The sequence below is a fragment of the Zootermopsis nevadensis genome, unplaced genomic scaffold (assembly GCF_977971745.1).
Source record: "Zootermopsis nevadensis isolate Lab colony 2312 unplaced genomic scaffold, Znev_1.0 Znev_ptg000011l, whole genome shotgun sequence".
Classification (NCBI taxonomy): domain Eukaryota; kingdom Metazoa; phylum Arthropoda; class Insecta; order Blattodea; family Termopsidae; genus Zootermopsis; species Zootermopsis nevadensis.
The window spans coordinates 16,312,794-16,328,607 of record NW_028259143.1 but is presented as its reverse complement, the minus strand read 5'-3'; the positions used below and the strand labels follow the sequence as shown (position 1 = coordinate 16,328,607).

The window sequence follows — 15,814 nt, the reverse complement described above, 5'->3', positions numbered from 1 at the left end:
TGTGTGAATGGAGTAATTGTTGGGATGCCACGGAGGAAAACTCCGTGTTGCCTAGACCACGGCCTTGCCCAACACAAGTTATAAATTCGGGCACCGCCGGGAATCGAACCCGAGACCCCAGGATTACAAGGCCATATATAAGCCTAATAAATTGTAGACAAATACACAAGGGTTGAACTGTCCATCTAAAGTTTGATTTAATAGGACGTTACACCCCCAGGAGCTCAAAACGTCTCATTAATATTGCCAGTGAGAAACAACAAGTTAGGAACTTCACGCATATAGCAACAATTCTGGCGAATTAGCCAGAATCTGACATTTTACGAATGCAAACGAGGCCAGTGACGTAAGACTTGCCTGTGTGAATGGGGGTGGCTGGCTGGGTGATGACGCCACGATGTAACCATGGTAACCATGGTAACTAAGCTAAATATAGTCTACAATCAAAAGAGTTAATCTAAAAAAAACATCACATGCTCTTATGTAAAGTGGTCGTTAATATTATCAGAAGCAAGTGGAAATGACTATTTTTTTTATAAAATTCTCCAAATGAATTTCATAAAATCAGGCTCTAATAATTTCAAGCGTAGCTTACAGAGAGATGAACGGAAAGAGAGATTTTAATAGTGGAGAACCTAACACTTCGCACAATTAATACGCTGGGGAATCCAAACCCGAAATTCGTAACGTTGGGTGTGGTTACTGACGGTGATAAAGGATGTGTGAGGACAAAGCAAATCAGGGTCCCGATTACCGGACGTCCGGTTATGCGAAATGCTGTGTAGGAACGCTCCATTTTATCAACAGTCAACCCCAAACACCTTGTACATTTTATGTACCTAGTTGTTACAGACGTTCTACTGTTCAGGTTTTCAACCGAGCGCTTATCAGAGCTGCAAAGTGAGAGCAGATTTATCGAGCTAATCAGCTGAACAGCGAAACTCCTAATTAATAAAATATGTGAACAGAATAACAAGACCAGAATTGACTAATAATCGGAATGTCGGAATAATAAATTCCTGTTAGACGCAAACAACGATCACCTTTATAAGCCTATAACCACTTAGTCTCACTATACGTTCTTGATTTTCTTCAGACATTCCGGAAAACGTTGTATAATTTTTAAGATTCTCTCTCTACGTAGAGGGAAGCCGACAGATGCAGCGTTTCATGAAACCCGTTTTCACTACCATGTTCACAAAGCCCGCCACTGGTCCCTGTAATGAGCCACTTTAATCCAATCCTAGCACCCTGACATCACGACGTAAATCCTTTGTGAGACCTCGTATAACCTCAGTTAATTTCAGAACACAAAAGAACTATGTGGAAATAAGAATATATTTAGATATCCGTCTTCTGGGTTATTGAGCTGTGTAGTCTGGTCGATGTTAAACAACGTTTCAGAGGTCCTACTGCCTCCGTCATCAGGGCGATCATCGCCCTGATGACGGAGGCAGTATGACCTCTGAAACGTTGGTTAACATCGACCAGACTACACAGCGCAACAACCCAGAAGACAGAAATCTTTATACTCTGATGACGGAGGCAGTATGACCTCTGAAACGTTGGTTAACATCGACCAGACTACACAGCGCAACAACCCAGAAGACAGAAATCTTTATACTCTGATGACGGAGGCAGTATGACCTCTGAAACGTTGGTTAACATCGACCAGACTACACAGCGCAACAACCCAGAAGACAGAAATCTTTATACTCTGATGACGGAGGCAGTATGACCTCTGAAACGTTGGTTAACATCGACCAGACTACACAGCGCAACAACCCAGAAGACAGAAATCTTTATACTCTGATGACGGAGGCAGTATGACCTCTGAAACGTTGGTTAACATCGACCAGACTACACAGCGCAACAACCCAGAAGACAAAAATCTTCATACTCTGATGACGGAGGCAGTATGACCTCTGAAACGTTGATAAACATCTACCAGACTACACAGCGCAACAACCCAGAAGACAGAAACCTTCATACTCTGATGACGGAGGCAGTATGACCTCTGAAACGTTGGTTAACATCGACCAGACCACACGGCGAAACAACCCAGAAGACAGAAATCTTCATACTCTGATGACGGAGGCAGTATGACCTCTGAAACGTTGGTAAACATCTACCAGACTACACGGCGAAACAACCCAGAAGACAGAAATCTTCATACTCTGATGACGGAGGCAGTATGACCTCTGAAACGTTGGTAAACATCTACCAGACTACACAGCGCAACAACCCAGAAGACAGAAACCTTCATACTCTGATGACGGAGGCAGTATGACCTCTGAAACGTTGGTAAACATCTACCAGACTACACAGCGCAACAACCCAGAAGACAGAAACCTTCATACTCTGATGACGGAGGCAGTATGACCTCTGAAACGTTGGTTAACATCGACCAGACTACACAGCGCAACAACCCAGAAGACGGAAATCTTCATACTCTGATGACGGAGGCAGTATGACCTCTGAAACGTTGGTTAACATCGACCAGACCACACGGCGAAACAACCCAGAAGACAGAAATCTTCATACTCTGATGACGGAGGCAGTATGACCTCTGAAACGTTGGTAAACATCTACCAGACTACACAGCGCAACAACCCAGAAGACAAAAATCTTCATACTCTGATGACGGAGGCAGTATGACCTCTGAAACGTTGGTTAACATCGACCAGACTACACAGCGCAACAACCCAGAAGACAAAAATCTTCATACTCTGATGACGGAGGCAGTATGACCTCTGAAACGTTGATAAACATCTACCAGACTACACAGCGCAACAACCCAGAAGACAGAAACCTTCATACTCTGATGACGGAGGCAGTATGACCTCTGAAACGTTGGTTAACATCGACCAGACCACACGGCGAAACAACCCAGAAGACAGAAATCTTCATACTCTGATGACGGAGGCAGTATGACCTCTGAAACGTTGGTAAACATCTACCAGACTACACAGCGCAACAACCCAGAAGACAGAAACCTTCATACTCTGATGACGGAGGCAGTATGACCTCTGAAACGTTGGTTAACATCGACCAGACTACACAGCGCAACAACCCAGAAGACGGAAATCTTCATACTCTGATGACGGAGGCAGTATGACCTCTGAAACGTTGGTTAACATCGACCAGACTACACAGCGCAACAACCCAGAAGACGGAAATCTTCATACTCTGATGACGGAGGCAGTATGACCTCTGAAACGTTGGTTAACATCGACCAGACTACACAGCGCAACAACCCAGAAGACAAAAATCTTCATACTCTGATGACGGAGGCAGTATGACCTCTGAAACGTTGATAAACATCTACCAGACTACACAGCGCAACAACCCAGAAGACAGAAACCTTCATACTCTGATGACGGAGGCAGTATGACCTCTGAAACGTTGGTTAACATCGACCAGACCACACGGCGAAACAACCCAGAAGACAGAAATCTTCATACTCTGATGACGGAGGCAGTATGACCTCTGAAACGTTGGTAAACATCTACCAGACTACACGGCGAAACAACCCAGAAGACAGAAATCTTCATACTCTGATGACGGAGGCAGTATGACCTCTGAAACGTTGGTAAACATCTACCAGACTACACAGCGCAACAACCCAGAAGACAGAAACCTTCATACTCTGATGACGGAGGCAGTATGACCTCTGAAACGTTGGTAAACATCTACCAGACTACACAGCGCAACAACCCAGAAGACAGAAACCTTCATACTCTGATGACGGAGGCAGTATGACCTCTGAAACGTTGGTTAACATCGACCAGACTACATAGCGCAACAACCCAGAAGACGGAAATCTTCATACTCTGATGACGGAGGCAGTATGACCTCTGAAACGTTGGTTAACATCGACCAGACCACACGGCGAAACAACCCAGAAGACAGAAATCTTCATACTCTGATGACGGAGGCAGTATGACCTCTGAAACGTTGGTAAACATCTACCAGACTACACAGCGCAACAACCCAGAAGACAAAAATCTTCATACTCTGATGACGGAGGCAGTATGACCTCTGAAACGTTGGTTAACATCGACCAGACTACACAGCGCAACAACCCAGAAGACAAAAATCTTCATACTCTGATGACGGAGGCAGTATGACCTCTGAAACGTTGATAAACATCTACCAGACTACACAGCGCAACAACCCAGAAGACAGAAACCTTCATACTCTGATGACGGAGGCAGTATGACCTCTGAAACGTTGGTTAACATCGACCAGACCACACGGCGAAACAACCCAGAAGACAGAAATCTTCATACTCTGATGACGGAGGCAGTATGACCTCTGAAACGTTGGTAAACATCTACCAGACTACACAGCGCAACAACCCAGAAGACAGAAACCTTCATACTCTGATGACGGAGGCCGTATGACCTCTGAAACGTTGGTTAACATCGACCAGACTACACAGCGCAACAACCCAGAAGACGGAAATCTTCATACTCTGATGACGGAGGCAGTATGACCTCTGAAACGTTGGTTAACATCGACCAGACTACACAGCGCAACAACCCAGAAGACGGAAATCTTCATACTCTGATGACGGAGGCAGTATGACCTCTGAAACGTTGGTTAACATCGACCAGACTACACAGCGCAACAACCCAGAAGACGGAAATCTTCATACTCTGATGACGGAGGCAGTATGACCTCTGAAACGTTGGTTAACATCGACCAGACTACACAGCGCAACAACCCAGAAGACGGAAATCTTCATACTCTGATGACGGAGGCCGTATGACCTCTGAAACGTTGGTTAACATCGACCAGACTACACAGCGCAACAACCCAGAAGACGGAAATCTTCATACTCTGATGACGGAGGCAGTATGACCTCTGAAACGTTGGTTAACATCGACCAGACTACACAGCGCAACAACCCAGAAGACGGAAATCTCCATACTCTGATGACGGAGGCAGTATGACCTCTGAAACGTTGGTTAACATCGACCAGACTACACAGCGCAACAACCCAGAAGACAGAAATCTTCATACTCACCGCTGTGAGAACCTCAAGTCCTACAAGAATATATGTAAATGAATGCAGATGTTCACCTGTGATTACACTCAAATAAACAACTTTCGACTATAAAAAGAGAAAATTCAGGCAGAAAATACAGAATGAACAAATTAAGGTAGAATTCGAAAGGCTTAGGACCTTTTATCGGGATCGCATTTTGGACAACGGGTTTGCTCCGGAGAGTAACCCAACATTCAAGTTTCTGTTCAAAGGTGTTCGCTGTCTCGTAACTCTCGGTATCTTCAGCGACACGTCACGAATTCTGTCTACTAGCTTCTGCACGGCGACGAGGACAATGTTTTGTGTCCATCCTCTGCAACATTCCTCCCGAGAATATGGAACGAGACTGCATTCAGATGGGACGCAAAACGAGCCCCCATAAAAATATTGGACCACTGTTATGAAACAGTTCATCTTCCGACATCTGACCACAATAAAAACGTTTCAGGTCTTTTAAATTATACTTCAAATTTTTGTTCACTCTGTATAATTCAATACAAACCAGTTTTAGTCTTATATGAATCGAAAGGGATTAGTCTAGGGGAGAGACAGAGACATGTCTCGAACCAATTGGCCAACACAATTGCGTCTTCCGGATGACTGAACCCAATTTGATAGTTCACGCTTTGTGGGCTCATATCGAATTAAAAGTCGATTGCGATTAAACATATCTTACCAGCAGTTATGGGAATTTATTAAATCATTCACGTAAATTAAGGATCAAGAAAGTACTCGCATTTATTATCCGAATTAACCGTCACAAAAATCAAAAACCATGCAAACAAACTAATTGGCAAATGTCTACTTTGTAATCGGAGGGAATTTTGTAGAAATTGAATTTCTCACGTCGGTGATTCCGAAATGGCTGTCATGTGGGTTGTAACGCAATGTAGTCTGGTAGAAGTTTAGCGACGTTTCGGAGGTAGTCATCGCCTTATGTAGGCAGCACGCTCCTTTAAATTGTCAACGGAATTTATGACGGTCCGGATTCAAGTCTCAGCCCGAAGACCGGATATCTCGTTTATCGTAGTTTTCTTCAGTCCCACCATAAAATGGCAGGATAACATCTTAAATTAGGTCATTACCGCTTCGTTTAATATCCTTTCAATTTAAATAATTAATAATCGCTTCATTTGAAGCTACATAAACTAAGTTATTGAGAGATTAGGTAAACAAATACAGGGTTTATTTGATGTGAAATTTATTAAGTGTCTGTACTGTGAAACTTTGTGCCAAACTTTATTCTTATATACATTTTAAAAATTTATAATCTGATTACGAATTAAAATTTCAAGTAATTCTTACGAAGGGTGATTACTGGAAGTTATAAGAAATACAGACTTTAGCGATCTGACACCTACAAGAAATTTATTAACAGTTCACCAACTTAGTCTGGCAGAAGGCGGAAACTTAGCTCTGCGGCCTTTGGAAGGATGACAAAAGACGTGACCTCTACGGGATACCAAGTGACGCTAACAACATTTCCATAACTAGAGGTTAATTTCATTATATTCGATCGAATGCTCGACATATTTAAAAATGTTTTTGGTTGGATGTTAAATCATTCTTCAACCTCGTCTTTCCATCACAAATACTAATGTCAGATGTAGTTTAACCTTTTGAAGTCAAAGCTCGTCTAAATATTACGTATTTAAGAATCCAGTCCGTACCGCGAAGAAAACACAGCATTTCACCATTAAAAATGACGACTGGTTGACGCTGCTTAAGGAAATAATCCCTTTTTACACCGAGAACAATCCGAAACACATACAAAACAAAACGCAGAGTTATTAACTGTGTGAAACAGGTGGTACATATAGTTACCACTGGGTCTTAAAGGGTTAATCCATAATAATTCTTCGGTTATCCCGTTTAAGATGATTGATTTACTCTTTAGTAGATCTCAGGGATTCTGCTAGTAGACGTGGTGTCTCAGTATCCAATTTAAGTTTATCAAAATAACCTATAGATTACGCTTTCTGCCTTAATGGTATCCAAGATAATTCAGGATAAAAAATTCTTGATGCTTTCTACATATATTTATTTATTTATAATTTATTTAGATACGTTTTTCAGTTATCTCAGGATATCTTGCGTCGAATCAGAGGATTATAATAAATTTGGAACTTCAAATCTCCAGCTTGCAGCCATAGTAGAAGATTACCAGCGGATACGTCAGTGAAAATCTCCCACAGTACATGCTACACCTATTGTACAATACGAATTTCCTCCGTTTATCTTCCGACATACTTGCCTACTTTGCATGAACCATACGACCTACCACTTTCAATGGTACAGTCACCTCTACAAGTTAAACTCCTGTTCACAGGGACTAAAACAAACATCACTGAAGGCTTCTAGTTTGTGTAGTCTGAAAATACTTTTTTACTAATCTGAAGGTGGAGAAAGCAGGTACCTCTGAAATGTCTCTAAGCATCTACCAGATTACACGGCGTAACAAGCCAGAAGGCAGCCATTTTCATATTTGACACCGTAAGAATCTGCTATCTCACGCGTCATAGAAGGCAGAGACATCTACCGGATGGTCTATGATCCAAGTAGAAATATCGAAAAACAAAATCTTTGTGAAAAAGTCGAAATTAATAAGTAAACAATTGTCTTCTTGTTTTCGAACGCAGCAAACTTGTTTCTCAAATTTAAAAGTTCACTAAAGCACATAGACTACTTTGTAAACAAAACACGTCATCGATTCAGGAAACAAAATGTCGGGCTACAAAATATTGTCACCGGGAAATATTATTCGTAGTACAGAGTACATATTTTACATTGATATTCTCGTCTTATGTTTCCAACAGTAGTCAGACGTACATATTCTCTCCTACTACAGTCAGTACAAAGGAATATAATTACGTAAAATTAGCATGAAACGATTTCTCTCAGTCTACTGAGGCATGTTACCTCCGAATTTACAGTAGAACTTGTGTTTTCAAGGCCATTCAAATCATTTGGCTTCGTAGATTTAATTTATTGAGTGTGAAAAATACAAAAACAAACAATCAGAAGGAAGTCTGTTAGGCTGGGGTTCTAAATTTCGTCTGTACAAGGACACATTTTAAACAGGAACGATAATAACTTTCATACGTGACTGTACGTTCCATTCTACCCACACATACGACATCCTTCACTCCTTTTAAAACTTCACATCATACGAACAGAGCATTTTATATGCAAACAACACCACCGAACGTTCCATACGTAGGACGAAACACTTTCTTCACTGTTTGAACTTAACAATTGATATAAACATTAAAAAATGACACGAAAACATTACTCACGTCTTCAAAAATCTCATTTATTATTACACAATCCACAGCCCCTGCCTTTAGAACACGAGCCCAGATTTTCATTACAAACCGAAACGTCGTCTACGTGTCTCATTTAACTATGAACCTCCAACTTGCAAGAGTACAGTCCTAACTTCTCCCTCATTCCAACGTCTTCATTATCATCTCCGATAACCTTTCTCATGCCATCCATTCACTTACTGACGTGACCACAACAATACCAGCTTATGGGACCTTCCATGTACGTCTGTCCGTCGTGGTTTATCAATTATATAGGCAACCCGCATGACCAGGGGCCATTGAAGCGTAACTACGACCTCGGATCGCATTTAAGCAATAACTATTCACGTGGCGTGATGAAAACCTTTGCCAGTTTAATCCAAACAGTGCCTATACCTTTCCTGTACAACTGTAAGTCTTTATTGGATTCACTGCAAAAGATTCTGGGCTTATGTGACAAAGGCCATTCTTGTGTTGAATCTGCCATGTTCATTACTTCTTTACTACGAAATATTTGCATAAGCAGATTGGGACAATGAAAGAGATTTTCTTTTCTAAGATTTCTCGCCGTGCCCCCCTTAATATTCACTTCAGACTCTACGTACAGATAAAAGTTTCCCAAAGCGTTGTCCTCAGACGTACATTGGCTTGTAAGCCTCGTTAACGTGGTCCGTGGAACAACAGATTACAAATATATCACTGAACAAAATTAATAAACATTTTAAAAGAAGTACAGAAATACAAATATGCTTGCAAGTACCTCTGAAACGTCGGTAAACTTCTTCCAGTCTAAACGGTGCTACAACCCTGAAGGCAGCCATCTTTATTCCCCGTTAGAATTACTTACGACATTTTATGATCTAAACTAGTGGTTATAAAACTGTATTTATGAGACACAAAACTGGTTATAAATAATCAGAACTCTGTATGAGATTTCAGGTTCCCACGGCAGTGAATTTGAAGGTGCTTGTCCTCAGTCATTAGACGATCGTCCTGATGATGGAAGCGTCAACAACCATGATAACATATAGCCTCACCATGAATTTTGAACGCGTGGCATCTCAGTCACTGCACGAGGGACCTGATATAAATCACTTCTACACCGACAGTGGAGAAAACAATACGGACGTGACGTTCGCAAATGGTAATATTAAAATTGATATCCTGTGTCTATTAAAAAATCAGAGACTGATGGCCTCAAACAAGGGGAATCATCAAGATCCCCCCTCCCCATTCATACTAACCAGCCACCGAATCATAAGAATCAAGTACACAATCTCAAACAATATTTTTGTAAAATTCACTTTAATATTCTCATCCTATCTCTGCCTTTATCTTCCGTGTAGTCTGGAAGAAGTTTCCAGACGTTTCACATTTGCTTATTGCCGCCATCAACCAATGCGCAAAAACCCAGAGGGCAATCACCTTCAAATTTACGACACTCTGGTAAATCTATTATTGACTTTTATATATTTTTTAACAAACGCAGACTTTACGTTAAAAAATCAACCCTAACCTCGCAATAAATCCGAGTTTTACTGGTTAAAATACGACACACTACAATTTAACTTAAATGGCTAGTATATTTTGTACGTGTATATATATTTTAACCAACCTTTAGTGTCGAAATCATGCCGGTCCTTCAGACTTATTTCTTGGCCAGTGTGATCCTTGGCAAATATTCCAGCCACCAGATTAACTGCGAGGACTAGAGTTGAGAAAATTAGAAGACGAATCAACATCTTCACCGAATCAACATACAATCACAGAAGTCAATGCTAGGGGTACATCCATCACAGTATACGACGTATAGTACACGCCATTATCCACACACTTTTTAAATCACAACAATACTTCCTACCCTTATTCTATTCAAACACTTGGCATAACAATCACGTACAGTCATTATTGAAATATCATCCATAAAGCTCCATGTTTTGTGGATGTCTATCAAACACTGATCTTTAAACACGATTAAATAACGGAAAATATTACATTTAACTTGTGTTACTTTGAATTTTAGCCATGATTATTAAAATATCCAGCGTCACGTATGTTAAATGTACGATATTACACGTGTTCCATTTGACAAAACATTGTTCACTCCCGCTACGAGCACCAAACACAACGTCTCACGCTTCGCCAGCAGACAGACAGCGACTGAAGTCTCACTTTGCTGCAGGTACCGATCCGCACGCCATCATGCGGCCAGCTTGATAAACAACACCACGTGGTCCATGACAACAGTTTTACCCGCGAAATTACTTAACTTACCCGTGATTTCGTTAGAATCTTTTCGCAATTAAATTATGTTCTGACGTATCAGAAACCTCTGAATATATTTTCTTACTGATTTGTACAGAATTCCCCGAAACAGCTCAGATTATAAGACGTTAAATGTAACGATGGCTAATGAAACAGTGAGGATATGGATTTAAGCAGTCGTGGCCTAATTTAAGGCATTTATATAGGGACTGAGGAAAAGTACGAAATAATTCAGACCGGATAGCCGGTCTACGGACAGAGATTTGAACCCGGGAATCGGGAGTGCTAACAAATAGGCCACGACGTTTTGTTTAACTTTAAACCATCACTTATATGTAGAGGGCGGAGTTTAAATTCCTAAATTCCAGGCTTGGATCTTGATCCTCAGATCAGCTATGCCCCTAATTAGGATTTTGCAATGTCTTAAAATAGGCCACGACCATTTCTTTATCCTTTCCAATTCACAGTTATCAGATACACAGAACCGTTTAGTAACTCAACGGAGAAGCTAGCAGTAGCTCAGTTGATCTAGAAATTTTTCTTATTAAACCTAAAGGGTCATTACAGTGTTCACAAAAGCCAGTCACTAGACTTTATCCTAAGTTTTGTTGAATTCAGTCTACAAATTTACATACATTTAAAGTTCAATTTCAGTATTATCATCTTTTATCGAAGGTTTTACAAGTAGCGTCTTATTTTCAAAGCGAAAGTTTAGGCATTCACTGCAGGAGACTAATATCTACAGTCGTTCTTAAGAAGCAATAAACATATATTTATTCCATTCACTTAACGTTTTTCGTCTTGGTTACTTTAATATTATTTGATTTATGACAAATAATTGTCTGAATCAGGGATCGACAATCTTTTTCATTGCTAGGGCTACATTAGCTGTTCACATCTTCGTAGAGAGTTACATAAAATATTGGTAACATATTTAACGTAATTTGTGGGGTATAATATATTTTAAACATTTTTATATATTCTCAATTTTAATTCGTTGTGATAATTCTCAATTGGTGGTTCGGATGTTCGCCTTTCAATTTGTTTTTATAATAAAATAAATAAAGAATGTTTGCTCGTAAATGTAAATGCTTTCAAAAATTGATTCTCGCTGCTTCAACATTTTCCTGACAAAATAACTAAACAATTACCTTTACGCCATAAAGCGGTTTTAACTCCGTAGGTCTAAATGTTTTAATTTTTTTTAAAAAAATACGTATAAAATACGTAAATGTTTCTCTTAACAGCATCAAACATGTACCTTTCTTGGACTATCTAAATCCCAAATCACTTAACGGGCCGTACGAAAAGATCTCGAGGGCCACATTCGACCCGAGTTTCACAGATTGACGACCACTGTTCTAAATATTGAACTGTCAAGTTTCAAAATGAAGGCGTCGCTTTTACCACGTCCGGAAAAGAACAATAATTATGAATTATTGGTTATATTTTACAACGAAAACGTGCAGTATACTGATTACAAATATTTCTTTCGACAGAGTGATTTAGTACATCTTCAGGGAACAAACTACGATAACGACGCTCTTACATGATTAGGGCTATTGTCTTATGACGGTGACAGTGAAGATTGTGATCTTGTAGTTTATGACGTTTTGTGCACAATTTCAAAAACGATTATGAAATGAAAAGAAATTTGGAAGACTTAAACAGAATGATGTTATGTAAGATTTGAGGTTTTCACAGCGGTGAGTATGAAGATTTCTGTCTTCTGGGATTCGCCCTGATGACGGAGGCATTATGACCTCCGAAACGTTGGTAAACATCGACCAGACTACACAGCGCAACAAGCCAGAAATCTTCATACTCTGACGACGGAGGCAGTATGACCCCTGAAACGTTGGTAAACATCGACCAGACTACACAGCGCAACAACCCAGAAGACGGAAATCTTCATACTCTGACGACGGAGGCAGTATGACCCCTGAAACGTTGGTAAACATCGACCAGACTACACAGCGCAACAACCCAGAAGACGGAAATCTTCAGAATGGTGTTAAATAAGCAAGGAATTCATGTTGTTTAGAACAGGGTCTGTTTGTAGGCTTTTGTGAACATGGTAATGGACATCGTCAGCCACCGTTTAAGATCTAGTTAATGGCGTCCAACATCTCCTAAGTGTTCTTTTCCCTTCAGACGACAATTCTGTACGAATTTCTCATTAATAATGCGTGCTACCTTTCTCGCCAATCTGACACACCTTCATTTATTACGCTATTAATATGCCCATTTAATAAAGTACACAAATGATAACGCTCATGGCGATGTGAACCATTAAGAAGGCTGTGCAAAGCTGAACCTGTTTAAAAAGTTGTTACTAAATTGAATTTCTTTGTCTTTGCAGATCTCCAGGTATTTGAAGCTACGGTTGGATATCACTGGATTATAAAATTACGATGCCTCTATGTAACTACACATTTCGATCAGAAGGAAAGGAACGTTTTTACATTATGACGTTATAAAACAAGCTAAATTTCAGACTCACACGACTGCATGAACGAAAACTATGACCTTCGGCTACACTGCGTCTTGCTGTCTGCGCAGCTAAAACTTTAGTTAACTTTTACGACACTGCACGGCGCTGTATCCCACAAGGATATCTGTCATCTTCAAATAACAAGGTGGCTGGATCGTCGTAGGTTGTTCGAGTGGACGTGCGTGTGGAATGAGGAGAGGCTGTGGTTTGTGGACAGCAAGGAACGACGAAGTGGTACAGTCGCTGTCAGCAAAGCTTAGATGGGAGAGATAAACCACACACATACTCAAAGACGTAAATTACTTAAAGTTGAAGCCGACGTTCGCCCAAATAATAGTCAATAATTCAGCCCGTACCGCGTAGAAAACACTACACTTAGCCATTAGAAAAAGTTTTATTTGCTTTTGTGCGATTTTTGTATGATAATATGGACTTTAAAACTAAATTTCGTCGAAAATCGTTGAGTATTGTAAGAGACTAAACGCATGTGTTAATTTTACTCACTGTGTTCTAATGGCTTCTGTACAAATCATCCCTGTTACGAACAACAAAACTGATTTTCATCTGCTTGTCCACTTCAAAGATACTTCTTGAAAGGTTTTGAACGTAGTGTTCCTCGTTCATGCTCGCTCCATCCTTCAGATTTTAGTTAAGTTTTATCATAAGTACAAAAGCGTCTTATATACTTCTCTTTGTGACATCTCTTGAGCATATTTGCTAGGTAATTGTAAGCTTTATGGTAGCGAGAGCCATCTACCAGCAAACAGAGAGCACTTGTAGTTCGTCTCACGCGCAGGTAATACTGACGTTCTATTTCGACCCAACTATGAAGGTAATCTGTGCTGCATTCGTGTTCGTATGCCAATTAATATTCTGCACTTCCAACTTTATTTGATTTGATGTTTGTAGACAGTTAAAAAAAAATTGGTAAAAGTGTGTGGTATGTTCCAAGGCCCATGCACAGCAAAATAAGCCATGTACCTGTGTTGTTTCTAATAGTTTCTACAGTCATCCATAGATAGCACTAATGTGAAGTTATATTATAACTTCACATTACACAGGGTTTAGGAAGAGACTAACTACCAGGCTTTATTGAGATGGTAAATGTCATAATGAACATTTTTGAAAGAAATATACCACACTAAAAGTAGCTTAATCTATTCAGAGGCTTGGCAGTAATTCTGTTTCCTTCAATATGTCGAGTCGAATAGATCACGGCCCTGAGTTTCCGTCTCGCATAGGAACGTGAAAAGTTTAGTGATGGGATTGCCAACCTTCGCTAGCGGAGAAGACGATATGTCTAAGCGCTGGATAAATCTTGTTTTTTTTATCACTTCTGTTTGATATGATCAATGACAAAGTTAATTAACAAAATACAAAAAATGCACATAATATAATTTATTACATTTAGTGATTGAGGCATTATTGAAACATTAAAAGTTAGAACATACACAAATAAAATATTATAAAGTTGACTATTTACAAAATGTGAGACTTTTGCATATAAAGGTTGTTATCACTGATGAATTTTAAAAATTTTCGTAGTATAATATTTATATATGACAAGGCATATAACTAGTATACACTTACTTAAAGACTAAGTGCAGATTGCAAAGAATGTGTGGACAATGTGACTTAAATATTTTTTGTGGAATATTAACAAGATTGAAAGCAGTAGTGCGATGTTTACTACGAAGTAAAATTTGGCCTTCCAGTGGCAACGAGGGCCAGTATTGAACTTCAGCAAATGAATAACTTACTTCGTATTTTGTCAAGTGTCACAAGAACAGAATTTTCTAAGTTTTTTTGAGGTTATGTACGAGACCAAAATATGAGATTTTGTGACAAGTGGATGCATATTATGCAGAGATAAGAAGTCAGAAACGTTTGTGGAACATTTCAAAATGTGTTTTATACCACGTAATTTATTGCTAAATGTTAACAAAACAATTTTTTTTTAAATCGAAAGTTAAGGGAGTGTTAACCAACATGGAAAAATTAACCAAATAATTCATGTAACACATATCAGTGTTAAGTTTAATAATTATCCATAAGCTTTATATTAACTCGTTGCTGGATTGAGGTTGTTAACGTCACCGTGGATTTGTCCCAGAAGGACTATACATATGTACGTACTAGAGAACCATATGGATCATTATTTGGCTTTTAGAAAAGAACTGAATAGATATAACTATCCTGATGACCTAATTTTATAGTTGTTTTCTCTATTAAACTGAGAAGTGCAATGTACTTTCTTAGATCACAGATACGAGGTGCGATCGGAAAGTTTCAGAACTGCGCGTATAAAAACCCGTACACCTATCTCAGGTATTAAATTCATCCATCACCCTCGAAGTAGTTCCCCTGGGAGTGAACACAACGATCCCAGCGCCGCTGCCAAGCCTGGAAGCATCCCTGGAAATCTTTCTTTGTCAGCCTGTCAAGCACCATCTGCGATTCTGCTTGAATCTCTTCTATCGTCTCAAATCTCCTTCCCTTTAGCTGAATTTTCATCTTTGGGGTGCGGGATGACGGCCATGGTGTTTGAGGCCAAAAACTGCCGAACTTTGAGGGCGGTGTGCGCTGGCGCGTTGTCATGCTGCGTCGCATGTGGAGTTCTTCCTTTAGAATCAGCTGACAGGTCCCATAGCCTATCCCAACAATGTCGCACAAGTCGTTGATGGTACGACGTCGATC

At 39.9% G+C, this 15,814-nt stretch overlaps 1 protein-coding gene and 1 long non-coding RNA gene across 2 annotated transcripts in view; one reads left to right on the top strand and one right to left on the bottom strand.

Annotated features, from left to right (window-relative positions):
• Window positions 1–10,533, bottom strand: part of LOC110831404 (uncharacterized) — a 91,062-nt gene extending 80,529 nt beyond the window's left edge. Inside the window, exon 1 of the mRNA XM_087347456.1 lies at window positions 9,974–10,533. Within this exon, the coding sequence (XP_087203582.1) occupies window positions 9,974–10,100 (127 nt within the window). The 5' untranslated portion in view covers window positions 10,101–10,533. The remainder of the gene's footprint in view (window positions 1–9,973) is intronic.
• The window catches only part of LOC110831391 (uncharacterized), a 97,848-nt gene extending 84,149 nt beyond the window's left edge, over window positions 1–13,699 (top strand). Inside the window, exons 3-4 of the long non-coding RNA XR_015534828.1 lie at window positions 9,298–9,502; window positions 12,986–13,699. This is a non-coding gene — a long non-coding RNA (uncharacterized LOC110831391). The remainder of the gene's footprint in view (window positions 1–9,297; window positions 9,503–12,985) is intronic.
• The last annotated feature ends 2,115 nt before the right edge of the window (window positions 13,700–15,814 follow it).